At 40.0% G+C, this 18,027-nt stretch overlaps 1 protein-coding gene across 4 annotated transcripts in view; it reads right to left on the bottom strand.

Moving 5' to 3' along the window:
- Window positions 1-18,027, bottom strand: part of FGGY (FGGY carbohydrate kinase domain containing) — a 544,879-nt gene that overhangs the window by 292,737 nt on the left and 234,115 nt on the right. For all 4 annotated transcript variants that reach the window (XR_013487452.1, XM_020993102.2, XM_020993097.2 and 1 more), the window contains exon 6: window positions 583-698. Coding sequence is in view for 3 of the 4 variants with exons in the window: in XM_020993102.2 (XP_020848761.1) it covers window positions 583-698 (116 nt within the window). In the remaining variant the exon portion in view is untranslated. The remainder of the gene's footprint in view (window positions 1-582; window positions 699-18,027) is intronic.

The raw sequence follows: 18,027 nt of genomic DNA, 5'->3' as shown, positions 1-18,027 counted from the left end.
TCTGAGGTTCTGCATGTAACCCGAAGTAAGCTCCTACAGAAAAGTATCTGTTATTCAAAGAAGCACATTTTTCTGGCCTAAATTTCTATATTTCAATACTATGTGTATCTTCATTTATTTTTGTCATCGCTGTTGTTGTTGTTGTTGAAGTTTTGGGCCCAGACCTGTGATTTCAACTTCCCGGTGGGAAATTTCCTGCCTAGAATTTCCTCAGCCAATACCAGCTGTCAACTGCACTCATCCTAGTAAGGGCGCACTCCGTCACTACAGATTGTGATTTGCCGAAATCCTTCCAGTCTGCGCCATTCTCCTTCCCACCCTATGAGGGGCCACAAGGTGGCGCGCTGATGTTCCGTACCTAGAGCTCTCAACTTTACAGGTGACTTCCTACTCCACATTCACTGGGGGGAGTTTCCATCACCTTACTTCCCTTACCCTAAGCCAGGAATTCTTAACATCAACGAAATTATAGGTCCAGACTAGATGAGAAAGGATACATACGCAGACATACACATGTGTCATCCATGTATATCTATAACATGTATTATACATGGTACCGTTTCTTTCATTCTTTTTTCTTACCTATTTTGCAGTAATTATCAGCCACAAAATCTTCCAAATTGATCTTCTTCCAGAAACTCTCATCCCATCCACCGTCAGCAGAATAGGTCCATTTGCATACCAATGGACAAAGAGATCTAAGGAGATAATGAAATAGAGTTACAAGTGTTAACAAGCTTTTCTCCAGCTTCCCAGGGATGCCTGATTCAAAGCTAAGCACAGTCTAAGATGGCACCTAACCCCTGGGCACATGACAGTCAAATTCTGACTGCCCAAAGCACCTCAAATAGGACAATGAAAAGGATACCACAGCAGAGAGTAAGAGGACCCAGGGTCCTGGTCTATTTTGCAACTAATTCACTTTGTGACCTTGGACAAGTCACTATCCCAGTCTGAGCCTGTGAAGGTTGACCTTGTACAAATAGAATCAGTAGCCAATCTTACAAATGCCATGAATTGAGGGGTATCAGCAGATATTTATTCTCCCATATCTCCTCCCCTGTACTGTCTGGCATGGAGCTGCTCAGACATTCCCCTCTCTGGGTTTGAGTATTCACTGATAACATATAACACAGAAGGAGCAGAGCCAGCATGGTGTAGGGGATTATGGAATTATAGTCCTTGAGCTAGAAGGGACTTTTGAGGTCGTCTGGTCTAGAACTCTCATTTGACAGAGGAGGGAAGTGAGGCCCAAAGAAGTTAAATGATTTGAAAAAGCAGTGACGTGCTTGAGCTCTCCCCCAAATGCCTCCAAATACATGTAAAAAAATGGCTCTAAACAAATTCTAGAGCAGAAGTTAAATGATTTGCCTAAAATAGCCATGCCAGTATCAGAATTCAAATCCAAGACCATTGATGCTAAATGCAATGTTCTTTTCACTATATGATGCCATCATCTCAATAAAACCAGATTTAAGGGCAGATGTCCTAGTTCTGATATACATTATTTATGATACATAACTACACTGAGTCTCAGCTTGCCCAGTAGTAAAATGGGATTAGAATTCTTGCCCTGCCTAGCTCACTGTATTGTTGCTTAGACAGGAAATCCATTAATCAAAAGGCATTCATCGTATGTTCACCAACACTGTTCAAGGACACACAAAGACAAAAATGAAACAACTTCTGCCCTCAAGGAACTTAAATTTCACCAGGGGAAACAATATTTATAAATAGAAGTCTATACAATATAGAAGCTAGCCTCAGAGCTAGGAAGACCAGGGATCAAGTCCAAGCTCTGACACATTCTGGCTGGGTGACCCCATTGGCAAGTCATGGATTGTGAGCTGCAGAGAAGGTGTTGAACTCCATTGGAAAAGGCAGTCCTCTCATTCAAGGACTCCCTACATCAGTGAAATCTGGGGTCCTTATAAGGCAATTGGGAAGGAGGCACATCTGTAGAATCCAGCCATTTGCTTGATTTCTCTTTTTTGACATCTATGAGATCAAGGTCACTTATATGAGTGGAAGTCATGCGACTGTCACCCATGGAGGGTCCATTGGTTCCACTCTTGGATCTGAGGCCTTTCATTACCTTAACCAGAGGTAAGCATATAATAGCGCCTAACTGTCATCAGTCATTACTATTGCTCTGTGGCTTGGTATTTGCTTGGTCTAGTAACACTTCCATATAATTTTAATCTATTTATCACGTGTCATGAGGATATTTATCCATCCTGCCTCCTTCTATAGCTTCTATGGGGTAATAGGCCCCAGGGTTCACCATTGGGAAAACATTGTCACCTCTACGCAAGCAGAGCCCGGCATCTAGGACTCCACCCCAGGCTTTTAGATTCAAAGTGCTTTGTTTCATTATTCCATAATATTGTTCCTTACAGCTATGTCTGCAAGTATACTATTCAGCATGTTTTACTGTATAAAGATGGAAACAATTTCTTTCCTTTTTTCCTTTAGTATATATTAAATCTATCTATTAATTCTCCACCACCTATTTCTGAAATGGATTGCGTTACAGCTTCAACCAGAAAATATTCAATATCATTATTCTCTTCAAAGAGGTGAATTCTTTCATTAAATCCACACCACAGATCATAACAATATTAACAATAGCTAGTTTTTATATGGCATTTTAAGACTCTCAAAATGTTTCAGAGATGTCATATTATTTGATTCTATGAACAGCCTTAGGAAATGGATGCTATTATTTTCATCCTATATTACAAATGAGGAAAACTAAGTTTGAGAGACATGGGGCAGCTAAGTAGCACAATGGATAGGGTGCTGGGCCTGAAGTCAGGAAGACTCATCATCCTGAATTCAAATCCTGCCTCAGATACTTGCTAGCTGTGTGACCCTGTACAAGTCACTGAATCCTGTTTGCCTCAGTTGTTCATCTGTAAAATGAGCTGGAGAAGGAAATGGCAAACCATTCCAGGTTCTTTGCCAAGAAAACCTCCAATGGGATCATGAAGAGTCAGACACAACTGAAACAATTGAACAACAACAACAACAACTAAGTCTGAGACAAGTTAAGTGACCCATCCAAGATCACGTAGCTAGCAAGCAACAGAGGCAGGATTTGAACTCAGCTCATCCTGACTCCAAGCAGCATGCTCTTTCCACTATATGACCTAGCTATCTTCACAATAAGAGTATTGGGAGAAAGGGTTAATACAGGAAAGGAGATTAATATGACTCCAGAACTCTCAAACTTGAGATGGCTCAAGAGACAACCCCCAGTGCTCACAGTGAGCAGGAAATCTCCCTTTCTATATAGAAAAGCAGACCAGGATCACACTTCTTGGGCACTGAAAGTTTTTTCTCCCCTTGCTCTACTCAACTCAAGTCAACAACATTTATTAAATGCTCACTATGTGCCAGGCACTGTGCTAAGTGGTGGTGATACAGATAAAGGCAAAAAAAAGTCTCAGTTCTCATGGAACACAGTCACAGTCTAGTGGGGAAGACAATTTTCAAATGACTATGTGCAAACAAGATAAATACAGAAAAAAATTAAAGATAATGCTTAGAGGAAAGGCAACCTTCAAAGCAGCTATTTCAGTGTTAACTGCTATTATTCTTTCTGAGTCATATGGTATTCTTCAGGTGAGACCAAGCAGTATAATTCAGGAAAAGTCACCCCTCCCTTCTCTCAGCCTCAGTTTCTTCATTTGTAAAATGAAGGTGGTAACTGATGATCTGTGAGGGCCCTTCAACCTCTGAATTTCTACAATCTTAGGTCAAATTTCAATCTTTGATGAGAGTCCAGCTCCATCTTCCTTTCTTGGAGCCCCACCCATTCAAACATTCTACCAGATCAAATTTCTGAGCTTTTAGGAACCTTTCAATACTGGGCACACATAAAGGGAATACAGTTGTAAAAATCCTGACCATATAATTGAACCCTTAAAGCTTTTGGCCAGGAACAAGAAGCACTTTGGACTTGCTTATTTAGGCTTAAAGGAAAACATACCCAAACCTTATAGTTTGCAGGATTGCAGAGACCCTGGCTCTGTCAGCTATTTCTCCAATGAGTTATTTTCAAAGCCATGATTGGTTACTGCATTATTTCTATGCAACTCACAGTATTTACATTTCAAGTCCCACACTTTCCAGGGAAACCTTTTGTTCTCTTTCTAATGAGGGCAGAACCTGGATAGTCTCAACTGAACCAGCCAGTGAATAACAGAGATGCCTCTATGGGGGGAAGGGGAAAGAGGAATGAACTGCAGAGATATGCCTGACAGAAGCTCCCAGGCCAACACAGTCCCAGAACAGTGGTGTTTTTCCAAGCTTTACAATGGATTGACTTAAGGAACTGAAGACCCAACCCACAGGGAGATTCAGGGACCTGAACCCAACTTCTAACTGGATAAACCAAGAAACAAGACGGGTCTTTGATGGTCTGTTTGGCTGAAACTGCTCCGTGGCCAGCAGTTTCCTGTGAAATTCCTGTGAAATGTCTGTCAAAGTTCAGTTTTCCTGGTATTGGTTCTGGGCTTCCTCAGGACTTGCTGACAGGCTTCTGACAAGCTGAACTAATGTAAGCTATGAGATAGCACAGGGCCATATTGAGTTGCCATTTTGGGGAGTGTGTGGCTGATAAAATTGTCAGATGGGATCATGACAGTGTGGCACTGGCAGGAGAGCCCTGGAAAGCAGATACAGACTAGGAGTGGGGGTCCTCGCCCCTCTACACCAGGCAGGCCAACATGCTTTTTTAAAGCTGGAGTCAGAATGTCATCTAATGGAACCTTGAAGGTATTAGCTCCCTCTGTGATCTGGCCTGAGGAACACCATGGGACTCAGAAAGAATATAGCAGCCAGCCCTGAAATATCTGCTTTAAAGTCTGCACAGCCCTTTGCTGCCTCTTTAAAAAGGCTTACCATAGCCCTTTGAAGGAGTCATCAGGTTTTATTAGTCTCCTTTTACAGCTTAGGAAACTGAGGCTCAGAGACTCATTAAGTCTAGGGAAATACAGCTAATAAGCTTATCCTCCTGACTCCACATTCAGTGGTCAGTCAACAAGCATTATCTAGGTAAATACTGTGTGTCAGGCACCAGAGGTGCCAAAAAAGGCAAATACAAGTTTCTTGTACTCTAAAAGTTCACATCTCAATGGAGGAGTAATGTCAAATGGGCTCTCAAATAATATAGGCCTTTGTGTTGTTCAATGATGTCTGATGACAACAATGAGAACAACGACAATGATGATGAAATAACTATGGCAAAGGAGGAGGAGGAGAAAAAGAAAAAGAAGAAAGGGGAGGAGGAGGAGAAGGAAAAGGAGGAGGAGAAGAAAAAGGAGGAGGGGGAGGAGGAGGAGAAGAAGAAAGAGAAGGAGAAGAAGGAGAAGGAGGAGGAGAAGAAGAAGAAGGAGGAGGAGGAGGAGGGGGAGGAGGAGGAGAAGCAAGACAAGAAGCAGGACAAGAAGCAGAAGAAGCAGAAGAAGAAGGAGGAGGAGGAGGAGAAGAAAACAGCACTTTCTATGTAGCAAGCACTATGCTAAGCATTTTACAATTATCTCATTTTATCTTTACCACAGCCCTGTGACATAGATATCATTATTATCCCCGTTTTACAGATGAGGAAACTGAGGCCAACAGATTAAGTGACCTGCCTAAGGTCACACAGCTCGTAAGTGTCTGAGGGCAGATTTGAATTACGGTGTTCTTTACTCCAGACTTGATGCTCTATACAATAAAAGGGACCTTAGAACTTCCCTGGCCCAAGATCCTCGTTTTATGGGTGTTGGGGAATGGCAGATGTGAGCCCTACCTAGAAGTTCTCTGGCCCAATTCTTTCCTTTTCCAGATGACAAACCAGAAGCCCACAGAGGCTGAGTCTAAGCTCACAGAAATAGTGACAAGAGCTAGATTGGATCCCAGTTCTTTGGACGTCAGATCTAACCTACTAACCTAACCCCTGCTCTATTTACTTAACAGGATTATCTTGAGAACCAAACAAAATGTGTGAATGAACCTTGTAACTATAACAGCCAATGTTGTCATCGACAAGTTATTGTTATTGGCATTAAAATTAGTAATAGAAGAGGATGGCTTGGCCAAAGTAGCACATGGTAGTGGAAAGAGAACTAGATTTAGAGGTTGATAACATGCATTCTAATCCCATCTCTTTCACTGACTACCTGTGTGACTTTAAACAAGTTACAGTCTCCCTGGCCTCAGTTTCTTCTTCTGCAAAATGAGGAATTTGAACTAGAAGACCTCTGCTCCATTTCACTTACAGCATCTTGGGATGATAGATATTGAGCCAGAAGGGACCTTCTATGTCTATGAACTATATCACCACTGCATAAGTGAAGAAATTAAGGCTTGGAGAAAAAAAGCAACTTGAGTGATCTCGGGTAAGTCCCATCGTCCTTCAGGTCTTCAGTTTTCTCAACTGAAGGAGTCAAACTATATCTTCTCTCTATATATGTTCTTCCACCTATAATTAATCTTAGGAATTTTTGGATTTGTCTAAAATCACACAATTAGTAAGAGGCTCAATTCTTGGTTGGCCTTCTGACTCCCCTCCAAAGTATCATGTTGCCTCCCATGTGGGGAGAAAACAAAAGATCAATCTGATTGCATAGAGAACTCTTCAACCAACTTGGTTCGTGTTTTTTTGTTTGTTTGTTTGTTTGTTTTTGACAATTGTACAGAAAAATGATAGCATGGTTGAAGAGGAATGTAGGAGGATGGGATAGGCCTGAAAAAAGTTGTATCAGAAAGACCAAAGCCCGTGCCAGGTTTAGCACTGGGTTGATTGTTAAAAATGTCCTTTTAAAAAGGTGAGTTGTTTGTTTTGTTTTGTTTTTTAGCTATGTTGATTTCAAGAGGCAGAGCAAAGAAGTGTGAGCATCTAACCATGGTGAACTGGACCATGCTGATAGAGAGAAGACAGAATTACTTTTTTTCCTTTCATTTTCTCTATAAAGGGGAATGATTTTCATACTGGACACTAGAGAATGAAAACGATGCCCCAGGAAATGAAATATAAAATACATGAGAAGGAGGGAAGGGTACATACAGCTGTCCTTGATTAGTGCAAGTCACCAGGACTATATGAATTATATATTGGGATGCTATGAACAATTCGAGGATGTCCGTGACCAAGGGGTAGTCCTGTGCAGTCGATAGAGCTTGAGCATACACGTTAAAGGACTTGGGCTCAGCTCCCCCATAAGATGTGCTCCTAGCTGTGTCACCATGAGCAAGTCGCTCAGTAGTGACAATAGACATTCCAACAGGCCTTTGAAGTTGTAAAGAAGCTGACATAAATGGTCTCATTAATACGAAACTCTAACATGTTAAGCAACACAAGTATTATTACTCTCATTTTAGAGATGAAGACAGCCTTCTCTGTCAAATGGGGATAGAATAATGAACTACTTGCCACACAGGGTTATTGCCAGTAGAGTGCTTAGTAAATATTCCAGTGGGTTACAAGTACAAGATGGGGAATGTCTGGTTCAATAGCTATTTGAATGAAAAAGCCCCAGGTAGGGCTGGTAGGTGGCACAGTGTATAGGGTGCCAGTTCAAATCCAGCCTCAGACACTGACTAGCTATGTGACCCTGGGCAAGTCACTTAATACCAATAGAAGAAGAAGAAGAAGAAGAAGAAGAAGAAGAAGAAGAAGAAGAAGAAGAAGAAGAAGAAGAAGAAGAAGAAGAAGAAGAAGAAGAAGAAGAAGAAGAAGAAGAAGAAGAAAAGAAAGAAAGAAGAAAAGAAGAAGAGAAGAAGAAAGAAGAAAGAAGAAGAAGAAGAAGAAGAAGAAGAAGAAGAAGAAGAAGAAGAAGAAGAAGAAGAAGGAAGAAAAGGAAAAGAGACAGGTGTTTTCACAAGCTGTAAGTTTAAGTTGAGTGCTAGGGCACCTATCCTTATGTCCATCTTCTGTACATATTTTAAAAACCAAGTGAGTTGGGGAGTTTCCTAGCATCCACATCAATCTCTTTAGATAACTCCCCTTTTGTAATTCATTGCAATGGATTCTCTTTGGATCTCCAGAATCTCTTCTTTAAAAACTTCTCACTTTCCTGGATTCACTTCTTTTATAGAATCTTAGTTCATAGAATATGTCATTTTCCTAAATTTAGAGCGTATTCTTGACTACCCTCCTTTCCTAGCACACAATCTGGGGGGAAAGTGTTACGTCCCTCAAAGGTTTCTCTCCAGCTCCTCTCTGTCGGTGAAAATAAAAACTAGTATAGAATGTTCCCTAAGTGGTCCTTCCATCTTTTGGCAAATAAAATTATCTGTAAGATAATATTCATGACGGTGGTTTTTTCTCCCTCTGAAAATGGGGCCAGTATTATCCATTGTGGGTTGGGGTGTGAGATTGATGAAATGAGCATGATACAGCGCTGCCAAGGCCTTCTTCGAGACTCACTGGTGAAGAGGAAAGTGTTGGGATAATGACAAGTGATGCTTACACCTGCTTTTGTTTTGTCTGCTATCTCATTTTCTTAATAGAGGAAAAATGGGAAGAGTTGAAAAGTGACAGAGAATTGCCACTGAGCAAAGAAGCAGTTTTTTAATTAAAGGCACCCAGGGAGGATGCTCAATGGTATTCTGAAGGCCCAGGATGTGGCCTAGAATTCACTTTTTCATTTTGAGCAGCCCACAGAGCTAGAGGGGCCTGCTGTCTCCACTACCACCTTCCAATTGCCCAGAGCTTCAGTGTAAAAAAACAAGACGGTTTTATTATGTTTCTATCCCTCCAGAGGCTGAAATCAAAGGACTCAACAAGCATAATATTCAGGGAGGGCAGAGGCTAGGAATCTTTTCTGTTTTATCATTTGTATCTCTCCATCTCAAATGCCTGGAACATTACAGTTACTTAATAGATAATCATTATATGGAATTCAATTAAATGAATGAAGAATTAAAATATTGGGTAATACCCTTCTTTAACCTCTACTCTTCTTTAAGGTAAAGATAATGAAAAATTAGAAAACTTCCCTAAAAACTTCAGAGAAATTTGAGACTTCTTTTGCATCATGAAACAAAACAAATTTGTATTGTTTTAGTTTAATGATTGTGTGTGTGAGAGAGAGAGACAGACAGACAGAGAGAGACAGACAAAGACACAGAGAGATAGAGACAAAGAGACAAAGAGACAGATAGACAGACAGAGATATCCATGACAGTCAGGGGAAGCATGTAAACCCCTTCTCTGAATGATTCTTCTTTAAATCAAAGGAAATGCTAAATTTCCATTAGAGCTTAGTGAAAATAAAGAAGTATTTTTTTCCCATACAAGTTTCCTGACCCTCTGAATTGATGCACAGATCTCAGGTTAAAAACCTCTCCTCTAGGGGAAGTAGTTCACAGCTTGGAATAGCTTCCACTGAGAGCAGAAATCTCTTTGGGACATAGCATAGTACAATGGAAAGAATGTTGCCTCTGGTGGCATAATACAGATATTCAGATTGTGCCTCTGGTGCTTGCTATCTCTGTGACTTTGGCCAAGTCACTTAATCTTACTTCATTTTCTCATCTGCAAAACCAAGACGGCTAGATTCAGTGGCCTCTGAGGTCATTTCTAGTCATATATATATATATATTTATATATGTGTGTGTGTGTGTATGTATATATGCTCTCTCTATAGCTACTTTCTATCTATATATCTATATCTATATCTCTATCTCTATCTATCTATCTATCTATCTATCTATTAAGAGAGAGAGACAGAGAGAGATTCTGATGAAAAAAAAAAAAAGAACTTCTATTAAGTGCTTACTATGTGCCAGGCTTGTGGGGCAGCTAGGTGGAGCAGTGGATTGGGCCTGAAGTCAGGAAGATTCATCTTCCTGAGTTCAAATCCAGCCTCAGACACTTACTTACTGTGACCCTAGGCAAATCACTTGGCCCTCTTTGCCTCAGTTTCTTCATCTGTAAAATGAGCTAGAAAGGAAACAGCAAACCACTATAGTATCTTTGCCAAGAAAATGCTAAATGGGGTCACAAAGAGTCTGACATGACTGAAGCATGACTGAACAACAACAAATAGTAAAGGTGAAGAAGAAAAAAAAGGAAGAAAAAGGTTTGGAAAAAACTAATCATGTAGAAAATTTCTGATGTTATATGCAGTGCCCCACACTCATAAGCCCCACCCTTTGGCAAAAGAATTGGTGGAGGAATCTTCTCATATTTCTTTTTTGGGGATAAGCTTGACTATTGTAATTTGTGGCGTTATTATCAATTGGCTTTTTTTGTTTATAACCAATTTTTGTTGTTATTGTTTTTTCCACTTATTTTGTTGTAGTCGTTGTATGTATCATTTTACTTCACATTGCATCAGTTCACAGAAGTCTTTCTGTGATTCTCTGTATTCATCATGCTCGTCTTTTCTTATATCTCATTCATATTCTATTACATTCGTGTGCCACAATTTGTTCAGCCGTTCCCCAATCAATGGACATCAATTACATTTCCAGTTTTTGTTTTTTACTGCAAAATTTGGTGTATTAATATTTTTGTATAGAAAGAATCTTTCTGAATATATAGAGAGCCTTTCTTTTAGACATTGACCTCCTTGGGGCATATGCCTGGCAGTTGAATCTCTGAGTCACAGGGTCAACATCTTTGTCATGTTCTTCGCATAATTCCAAATTCTAAAATTTTACAATTAAATTACAATTCACAGCTCTACCAACAATTCACTATATATATATATATATATATATATATATATATATGTGTGTGTGTGTGTGTGTGTGTGTGTGTGTGTATGTGTGTATACACATATATATACATACATATATATATGTATATATATATACACACACATACATACTATAACCCATACAAAATTAAGCTTTCCCACATTTTGTCATCTTTCCTTGCCAATGTCCTGGGTATGAGGTGGGTCTTGATTTGCATTTCTCTTATTATTAAGTTTTGGAGCATGCTATCAAATGACTGTTAATAGTTTGCACTTTAACAAGTGCTTTCACAGCCTGTAGCCACTCTTGGTGAATAACTTTGGTCTAAAATATTTCTGTTAGTTTCTACACATGTTGAATAGCAGATCCGTATAAGAGACATTTAACACAAATTTCATTTCTTGTTCTAGATGCATTAATGCTGTGCCTGTCAAAGATTTTTTTCTTTAATTATTTCTATCTCTTTTTTTTGGTTGAAAATTCACCCCCTCCATAATCTTTTTTTTCTATGATATGATCTTTAATATTCATATCATTGGTCCATTTTGAAGTAATTGTGGAATACGTTATGAAGTCCTGGTCTAAACCTAATTCTGCCAGAATGTTTTATAGTTGTCACTGTTGTTGTCGTGTTTTTTTTCCCCAGTCATTTTTATCAAATAGGGAGCTATTTTCTAAGAAATACATTTTCAAGTTTAGTGAGCTCAATTGATCCTTGAAAAAGTTCACATTATAATATGAATACAACATTTCAAGGACAACTAGAGTTGGAAAGCAGGGTAGAAATGGTCAAAAACTGGTGTGCTAGCCTTGTTCTAGGTAAGACAGGCTGAAAACCATTCTATTGGAGACCTATCAACTAGGTTTAAGTCCCAGCTCTTAACACCTATGGAACCTCACTTTATCTTTTTGAGGCCTCAGTTTCCTCATCTACAAAATGAAGAGGCAAGAGTAGATGACCTCTAAGGCCTCTCCCAGATTTAAATCCATGATACTATGATCCTTGCTATCTTTGGAGGTTCAATCTAGGGGAAGATGCTAATGTTCTTACCTGGTGATAAGAAATACCAAGGAAGAACAGACCAGGCTCATGTGGTATGGGATGACAAGTTCAATTTAAATTTAACAAGCTTGCATCAAGTACTTCTTATGTGCCTTCCCATTGACTACTAGTACTAGACCTTATGTTCTCCCTCTATGCTTTTACCTCTGAGACTCTCTGCTCTCAAACCAGTTCAACTGCTACCTTCTACTTGAAGTCTTTCTTGCCCCCCCCAGCAATTAGTGGGTTAACACTCTAGTTGTTTTAATTTTTCTTTGGTTTCTGATTCTTCAGAACCCCATTTAGAATTTTCTTGGCAAAGATACTGGAGTGGTTTACCATTTCCTTCTCCAGCTCATTTTATAGATGAGGAAACTGAGATAAACATGGTTAAGTGACTTGCCCAGGGCCATACAGCTAGTAAGTGTTTAAGGCTGAATTTAAACTCAGGACTTCATGATTCCAGGCCCAATGCTCTATCCACTGTCCCACCTAGCTGCCCTATGCTTTTATTCATTCATATACATATGTGTGTATGTATGTTACATATGTATATATGCATATATACATATATGAGTGCAGAAAATGTTGGATATGTGAAGAATCTCAAATTCCACATTTTTACCACATATACATACATACATGTATAATATATATGTATATGTGTACACTTATATATGTATATATGAATGTATGCACATACAATGCATGTGTGTATTGATACATGTATATATAACTTATTTACTATGCATTTTGTCTAGAATTTTGTATGTACTTGTTTTCCCCAAGAGAAAAGAATGTAAGCTCCTTGAGAGCAAGGAATGTTTTCCTTCTTTTCTTTGTATTCCCAGGGTACAGTGCCTGTCACATAACAGGCATTGTAAAATACCTCATCAGATTCCTTGTGATGGTAAAGGTGTATAGACATTAGAATAGGTTTTTGGATGGGGTGGAATGGGGCAGATTCACTTGCCTCGGTTATTCTCACTTTCTGGACTAGATTCTTATATAAAAGGGCAGAGATCAGGTGTGGTCCTATCTGAAGGTAAAGAGAATGAGCATCTGTGCTTGCAAAAGGCCTTTCCCTTCTGATGATTATGCGTGATGGTTTTCTCATCATCTCTATGCTTTGCAGGTGAGGACTGCCATGGAACCTCCATCCTATTTACCTAGTGTATAATTGGAATTAATTAACTGCACACATTTGACACTCCACCAATATAATATAAGTTCCTTGAAGGCAAGGGCCTTTTTGTGTTTAGGTTTGCATCCATAGAACTAACACACACAGTGCCTGGTACAAAGCAGTTGAATAATGAATCCTTTTTTTTTTTAAAGTGAATTGGCATAAAATCAAGAACTTGCATGAGAGGAGAAGAAAATTTTCTGTTATCTCTAGCTGAAGCAAAGGATGCTGAGAAGCAACATGGTATAGTGGGTAATCAGCTGGAGTTGGAGTCAACGAGACTTGAACTCAAACCCTTCTAATGACACTATAGCTGTGTGATCCTGGAGAAGTCATCCAAATTCTCTGAGACTCAGCTTCCTTTCCCGTGAAATGAGGGGATTTGATCCTATGGCTTCTGAAGTCTCTTCTGGAGCTCTATCTACTATCCTAAGAATAGGACAGCCCAAAGCTGCATACACACACACACAGACACACACACACACCACACATATACATATATATGTATGTATGTATGCATGTATGTATATATACACACACATACACACATACACACATCCAGCTTTAATCTAACTTCTGAGTTCCAGTCTTGCATTTTTAATTGTTTCTGAGACATCTCAAATTAGATATCACATATCTAACTATGATATGTGAAACTCAACATGTCCAAAACAGAAGTCCTTATCTTCTACCTCCTCCTCCTCTTCCTCTTCTTTCTCATCTTCCTCCAAAAACACTCCCCTTAAGAACCTCCATATTACTATTGAGGGTACTGCTATCTCCTCAGTCACCCAGGGTCGCAGCCTTATCCTTAACTCTTCATTCTCACACATCCCACATATCTAATCCATTGTTCAATCCCATCATTTCTAACTTCACATCTCTATCCTCCATCCTTCTTTCTCTATTCTCCTAATCACCACCCTATTACTTCACAGCCTCTCATCTCGATGGCTACAACAGCCTTATGATATATCTTCCTGCCTCAAATCTCTCCCCACATACATCCTCCACTCAGTAGCCAAAGTGGTTTTCTTAAAGTGAAAGGCTGACCATATTATCCCTCTATTCAATAAATTCTAGTAGCTATCTATTACCTTTGGAATGAAATACAAATTGAAATATAAAGCCCTTTACAATACAGCCCCTTTCTCCCTTTCTAGTCTTAACCCTTTACTCTACATATTCTTCTTTATGTAGGATGCTTCATTTCCCAACTCCATGTCTTTTCTCCAACCATCCCCCGTGCTTGGAATCTTCTCCCTCCCCACCTCAGCCTCTTAGCTTCCTGGGCTCCTTTCAAGATTTCACTCAAATTCCACATTGTACAAAAAGGCCTTTCCTGGTTCTCTCTCTGCCTCCCCTGCCCAATGAGTGACCCTCCTCCTCAAGATTGTCTTCCATTCTATATATGTATATACATTGGATATAATGTATCTAGTGACTAGAATATTGGAACCCCAACACTTTAATGTATGCTCTGTGAGGGCAGGGGTACATTTGGGGTTTTCTTTGTATCCCCAGAGCTCAGTGCAGTGTCTGGAGCATACAAAGCACTTTATAAATTCTTGTTTAACTGACTAGACACATTTTTTTTTTGTCTAATATGAGTGATTTCATCAGCAAAGGGAACTCCTGGTGAAGAAAATTCCTCTACCTATGGAGATCAGAAATTGTTCTGCAACTGAGGCACCCTGAGTGGAAGTGACTTGCCAAGTCGCATAACCAGACCTTCCTGGTTTCAAAGTAGAGATGATTTTTTTTTCTTAGTTGGAAATGGTGGCAGAACTCCAGTTCATTGGATAGATTCTCTGTGGAATATTATGTAGACACGCATATACAAGAATCAAGTTAAATGAGATGGCATGGAGGGGCTATGATGCAGTAGAGGGGCCTTCCCTTATGAGATCATGGATCCATAGAAGAATCCATGTGATCCTAATCTCTACAAAGGCACAGAGGGAATTGTCCATAGTCATAACTAAACAGATTGTGGCATATGAATGACATGGGATATTCCTGAATTGAGGAAAAGATAAAATTGACCATTACAGAAAAGCCTAATAAGATTTAGGTGAACTGATGCAGAATAAAGTCATTACCCACCATTAATGGCAACTAAAGCTCTTATGATTTTTTTTTTGGTCTGGATATTTTATTTCTCCAGGTTTTTACAGGTGATTTTCAACTCTTCTGTAATTGATAATGTTCAAAGAGATTCCAAGGGCACTGGGGATAAGTAACACACACCTTAGCTCAAGATGAGAATGTGTCAGCCTCAAATCATCTGGAGGCAGAACCAAGATGGAACAATTGGGCCCCTATTTTACATAGTTCCAACAATGATCATCAAATTAACCCAATAGCCTGGTTTTGTTTTTCAAAAAGACTTTGTTGTCAGAGATTCGGAGGAAATTTTAATATAAACACTGCTTTCTATAAACATACTTTTGTAGGATTTAACCTGGAAATCTCTCAGTTCTAGATTCCATCTCTTGATGACATGGAGGGCCAGCCTTGGAACAAAGAAGGCCTAGATCCACTCTCTGCCCTCTCCACATACTACCTGAGTGACTAGTAATTCTACTCTAAATAACTTCTTCATTAAGCAAATTCATCAGAAAATATTAGGAAGATTTTAAACATAGTCTAAATCTGACTGGAGATGTTCCAAAGTGGAATGAATCGCTTTAGAGGCCATGAATTCCCCCTTCACTGGAGGTCTTCTAATAAAAGGCCTTTTGTCAGGATCATTACAGAGAGACTGCTCAGTCAGGTGCCAGCTGGACAAGATAGCTACTGAGGTCCCTCCTATCTCCAAGACTGAAATTAGGGGTTTATATGATTTGGGTAAGTAATTGCAATCATCAATCAATAAACCCATAATTTCTCTCTGATTCTCAATTTTCTTAAAGAAAAGGTTGAACAGTCATGGAATTTGAGAGTTTGAAAGGACCTCAGTGGATCATCTAGTTTAAGTGATGCCTAAAAGGAATCTCCACCATAACATTCCCAACAAGGGATCATCTAGCATCCAACGACCTCCAAGGAGTGGCAGCTTACCATCCCTTGAGGAAGCACATTCCACCATAGGGCAGTTCTTATTAGGAACTTCTTCCAGACATCAGGACTACTTTTGCCTCTTGCAACTGCCTTCCACCCCTGCCCCCCAGGACCAAACAGAGCAAGTCTAACCCTGTGTGATCTTGGGAAAGTCTCAACCCAGTTTGCCTCAGTTTCCTCATCTGTACAATGACCTGGAGAAGTAGATGACAAACTATTCCGATATCTTTACCAAGAAAACCCCAAATGTGGTCACGAAGAGCTGAACATGACTGAAATGAGTCAACTACAAAACTCTTCCTCTTCATGAGAATTCTTCAAAGACAACTATCATGGCCCAGCCTCTATTAAGCTTTTCTTCTCCATTTATTCATGTAATAAGCATCTACTAGTAAACAAAACCATGTGAGAATAAAGATTAAAGCTGAACGTACAGACGTGTCTGTCACCTCATGGCAGAATTGGAAGTGGAATCCAGGTCTTCTGACGGCTAATTTTGGGTCCTTTGGCCTACACCAAATTTCCTCTCCCTTTATTCTTGGTTGCAACCACATGTCTTGTTAGGCAGTGGTGAGCTCCTCATCCCTGGAAGAAAACAAGTTGTAGCTACGTGGCCATTTTAAGAGATATTTTGCAGGGAGTTCACTTACAGGTGGTGGATAGAACCAGTGGGTACTAAGTTCTCTTCCTGATCAAAATCCCAACATCAGTGAACTCTAGGATTCTAAATTAAAATCATTCATATACTTCTTGATCTTCTTTCTACCACCAACCAGGTTGTTAATTGATCAATCAATCCACTACCACTCAACAAGCATGAATTAAGTGCCTACTGTGTGCCAGGCCCTTGTGCTAGGTACCTGAGGACACAAGGCAATCAATCAACCCATAAGCATTCGTTAAAAGCCCTTCTCTTCCAAGGCACTGGAGATTCAAATCAATTCAGCAATCTTCAAACATTTATTAAATGCCTACTCTGTGCCAGGAAGTGGGGATACAAATCAATACACGTACAAGCAATTATTAAGTTCCTACTCTGTGGCAGATGCCCTGTTAGGTGCTGAGTACACAGAACACTTCATCAAGCATTTATTAAATGTGCCAGGAACTAGGGATATCAGTCAAGTAATCCACAAGCATCTATTAAGTGCCTACTCTGTGCCAGGCATTGGGGACACAGATCAAGTCATTCACAAGCATCTGCTTACTCTGTTGCCAGACACTCTGGTTGGGGAGAGAAATAAGCATGAAAGAAATAGACTACTAGATTTGAATCTGAGAACCTGGGTTCAAATCTCAGCTCTGTCACTCATCACCACTGTGGTATTTGGGGTTCAGTTTCCTCACATGTAAAATGAAGAAGGTTGAACTCCATCTATCATATATCTTCATATCTCTGCCCTCAGACCTCTTCCATTAGACCCTTATAGCCAGAGGTCTTCTAAGAGGCTGGCCCTGACCACCTACCCTGGAGTTCAGGGTAGATTGCAATCATTTCAAGGGGTTAACATTGAAAGTTAATGTGGGGGCCCCTGACTCCCATGTTATTCACCTTCAGGCCAAGCTAATGAACCCGGGAAGGCCCTCTTTGCTTTGAGCCTCCTCTGCTTGGAACTCAGAATTTTGGAGGGTTTGGGAAGTGAGAAGCAGAGCAGAAAGGTCAAAGTGCATTGGAAGTCTATCATGTTACTTCTTGCTTTTTCTTATTCAGAAATAACGTGTTTTTCTAATCACAAGTGCTCTCCAGGCTTATTTATAAACGGGATCTGCAAAGAAAAAAACATAACTGCGTGCCCTAAATTCAGCTCTCTCTCCCCTGTGCATTGTATCTGTTTCTTTCTAAGTCTGAAATGCAGCTTACAGGAATAAATCAAGCCTGGAGGATTTGAGGCACTGAGAAAGAACACAGAATGACCAGAGGCTTGATCTGAGAGACACCTCACTGACGGCAACCTCGGCCTCACTATCCACGAGGGTGCTGGGTGCTGGGATGGACAGAATTTAATGACGGGAGACATTTCTAGGTAGGCTCTGGGAG

This window comes from Phascolarctos cinereus, unplaced genomic scaffold (genome assembly GCF_003287225.1).
Source record: "Phascolarctos cinereus isolate Bilbo 61053 unplaced genomic scaffold, phaCin_HiC Scaffold_5;HRSCAF=322, whole genome shotgun sequence".
Lineage (NCBI taxonomy): Eukaryota > Metazoa > Chordata > Mammalia > Diprotodontia > Phascolarctidae > Phascolarctos > Phascolarctos cinereus.
Note: the sequence above shows the minus strand (reverse complement) of the source record. Positions and strands in the feature narration are given on the sequence as shown.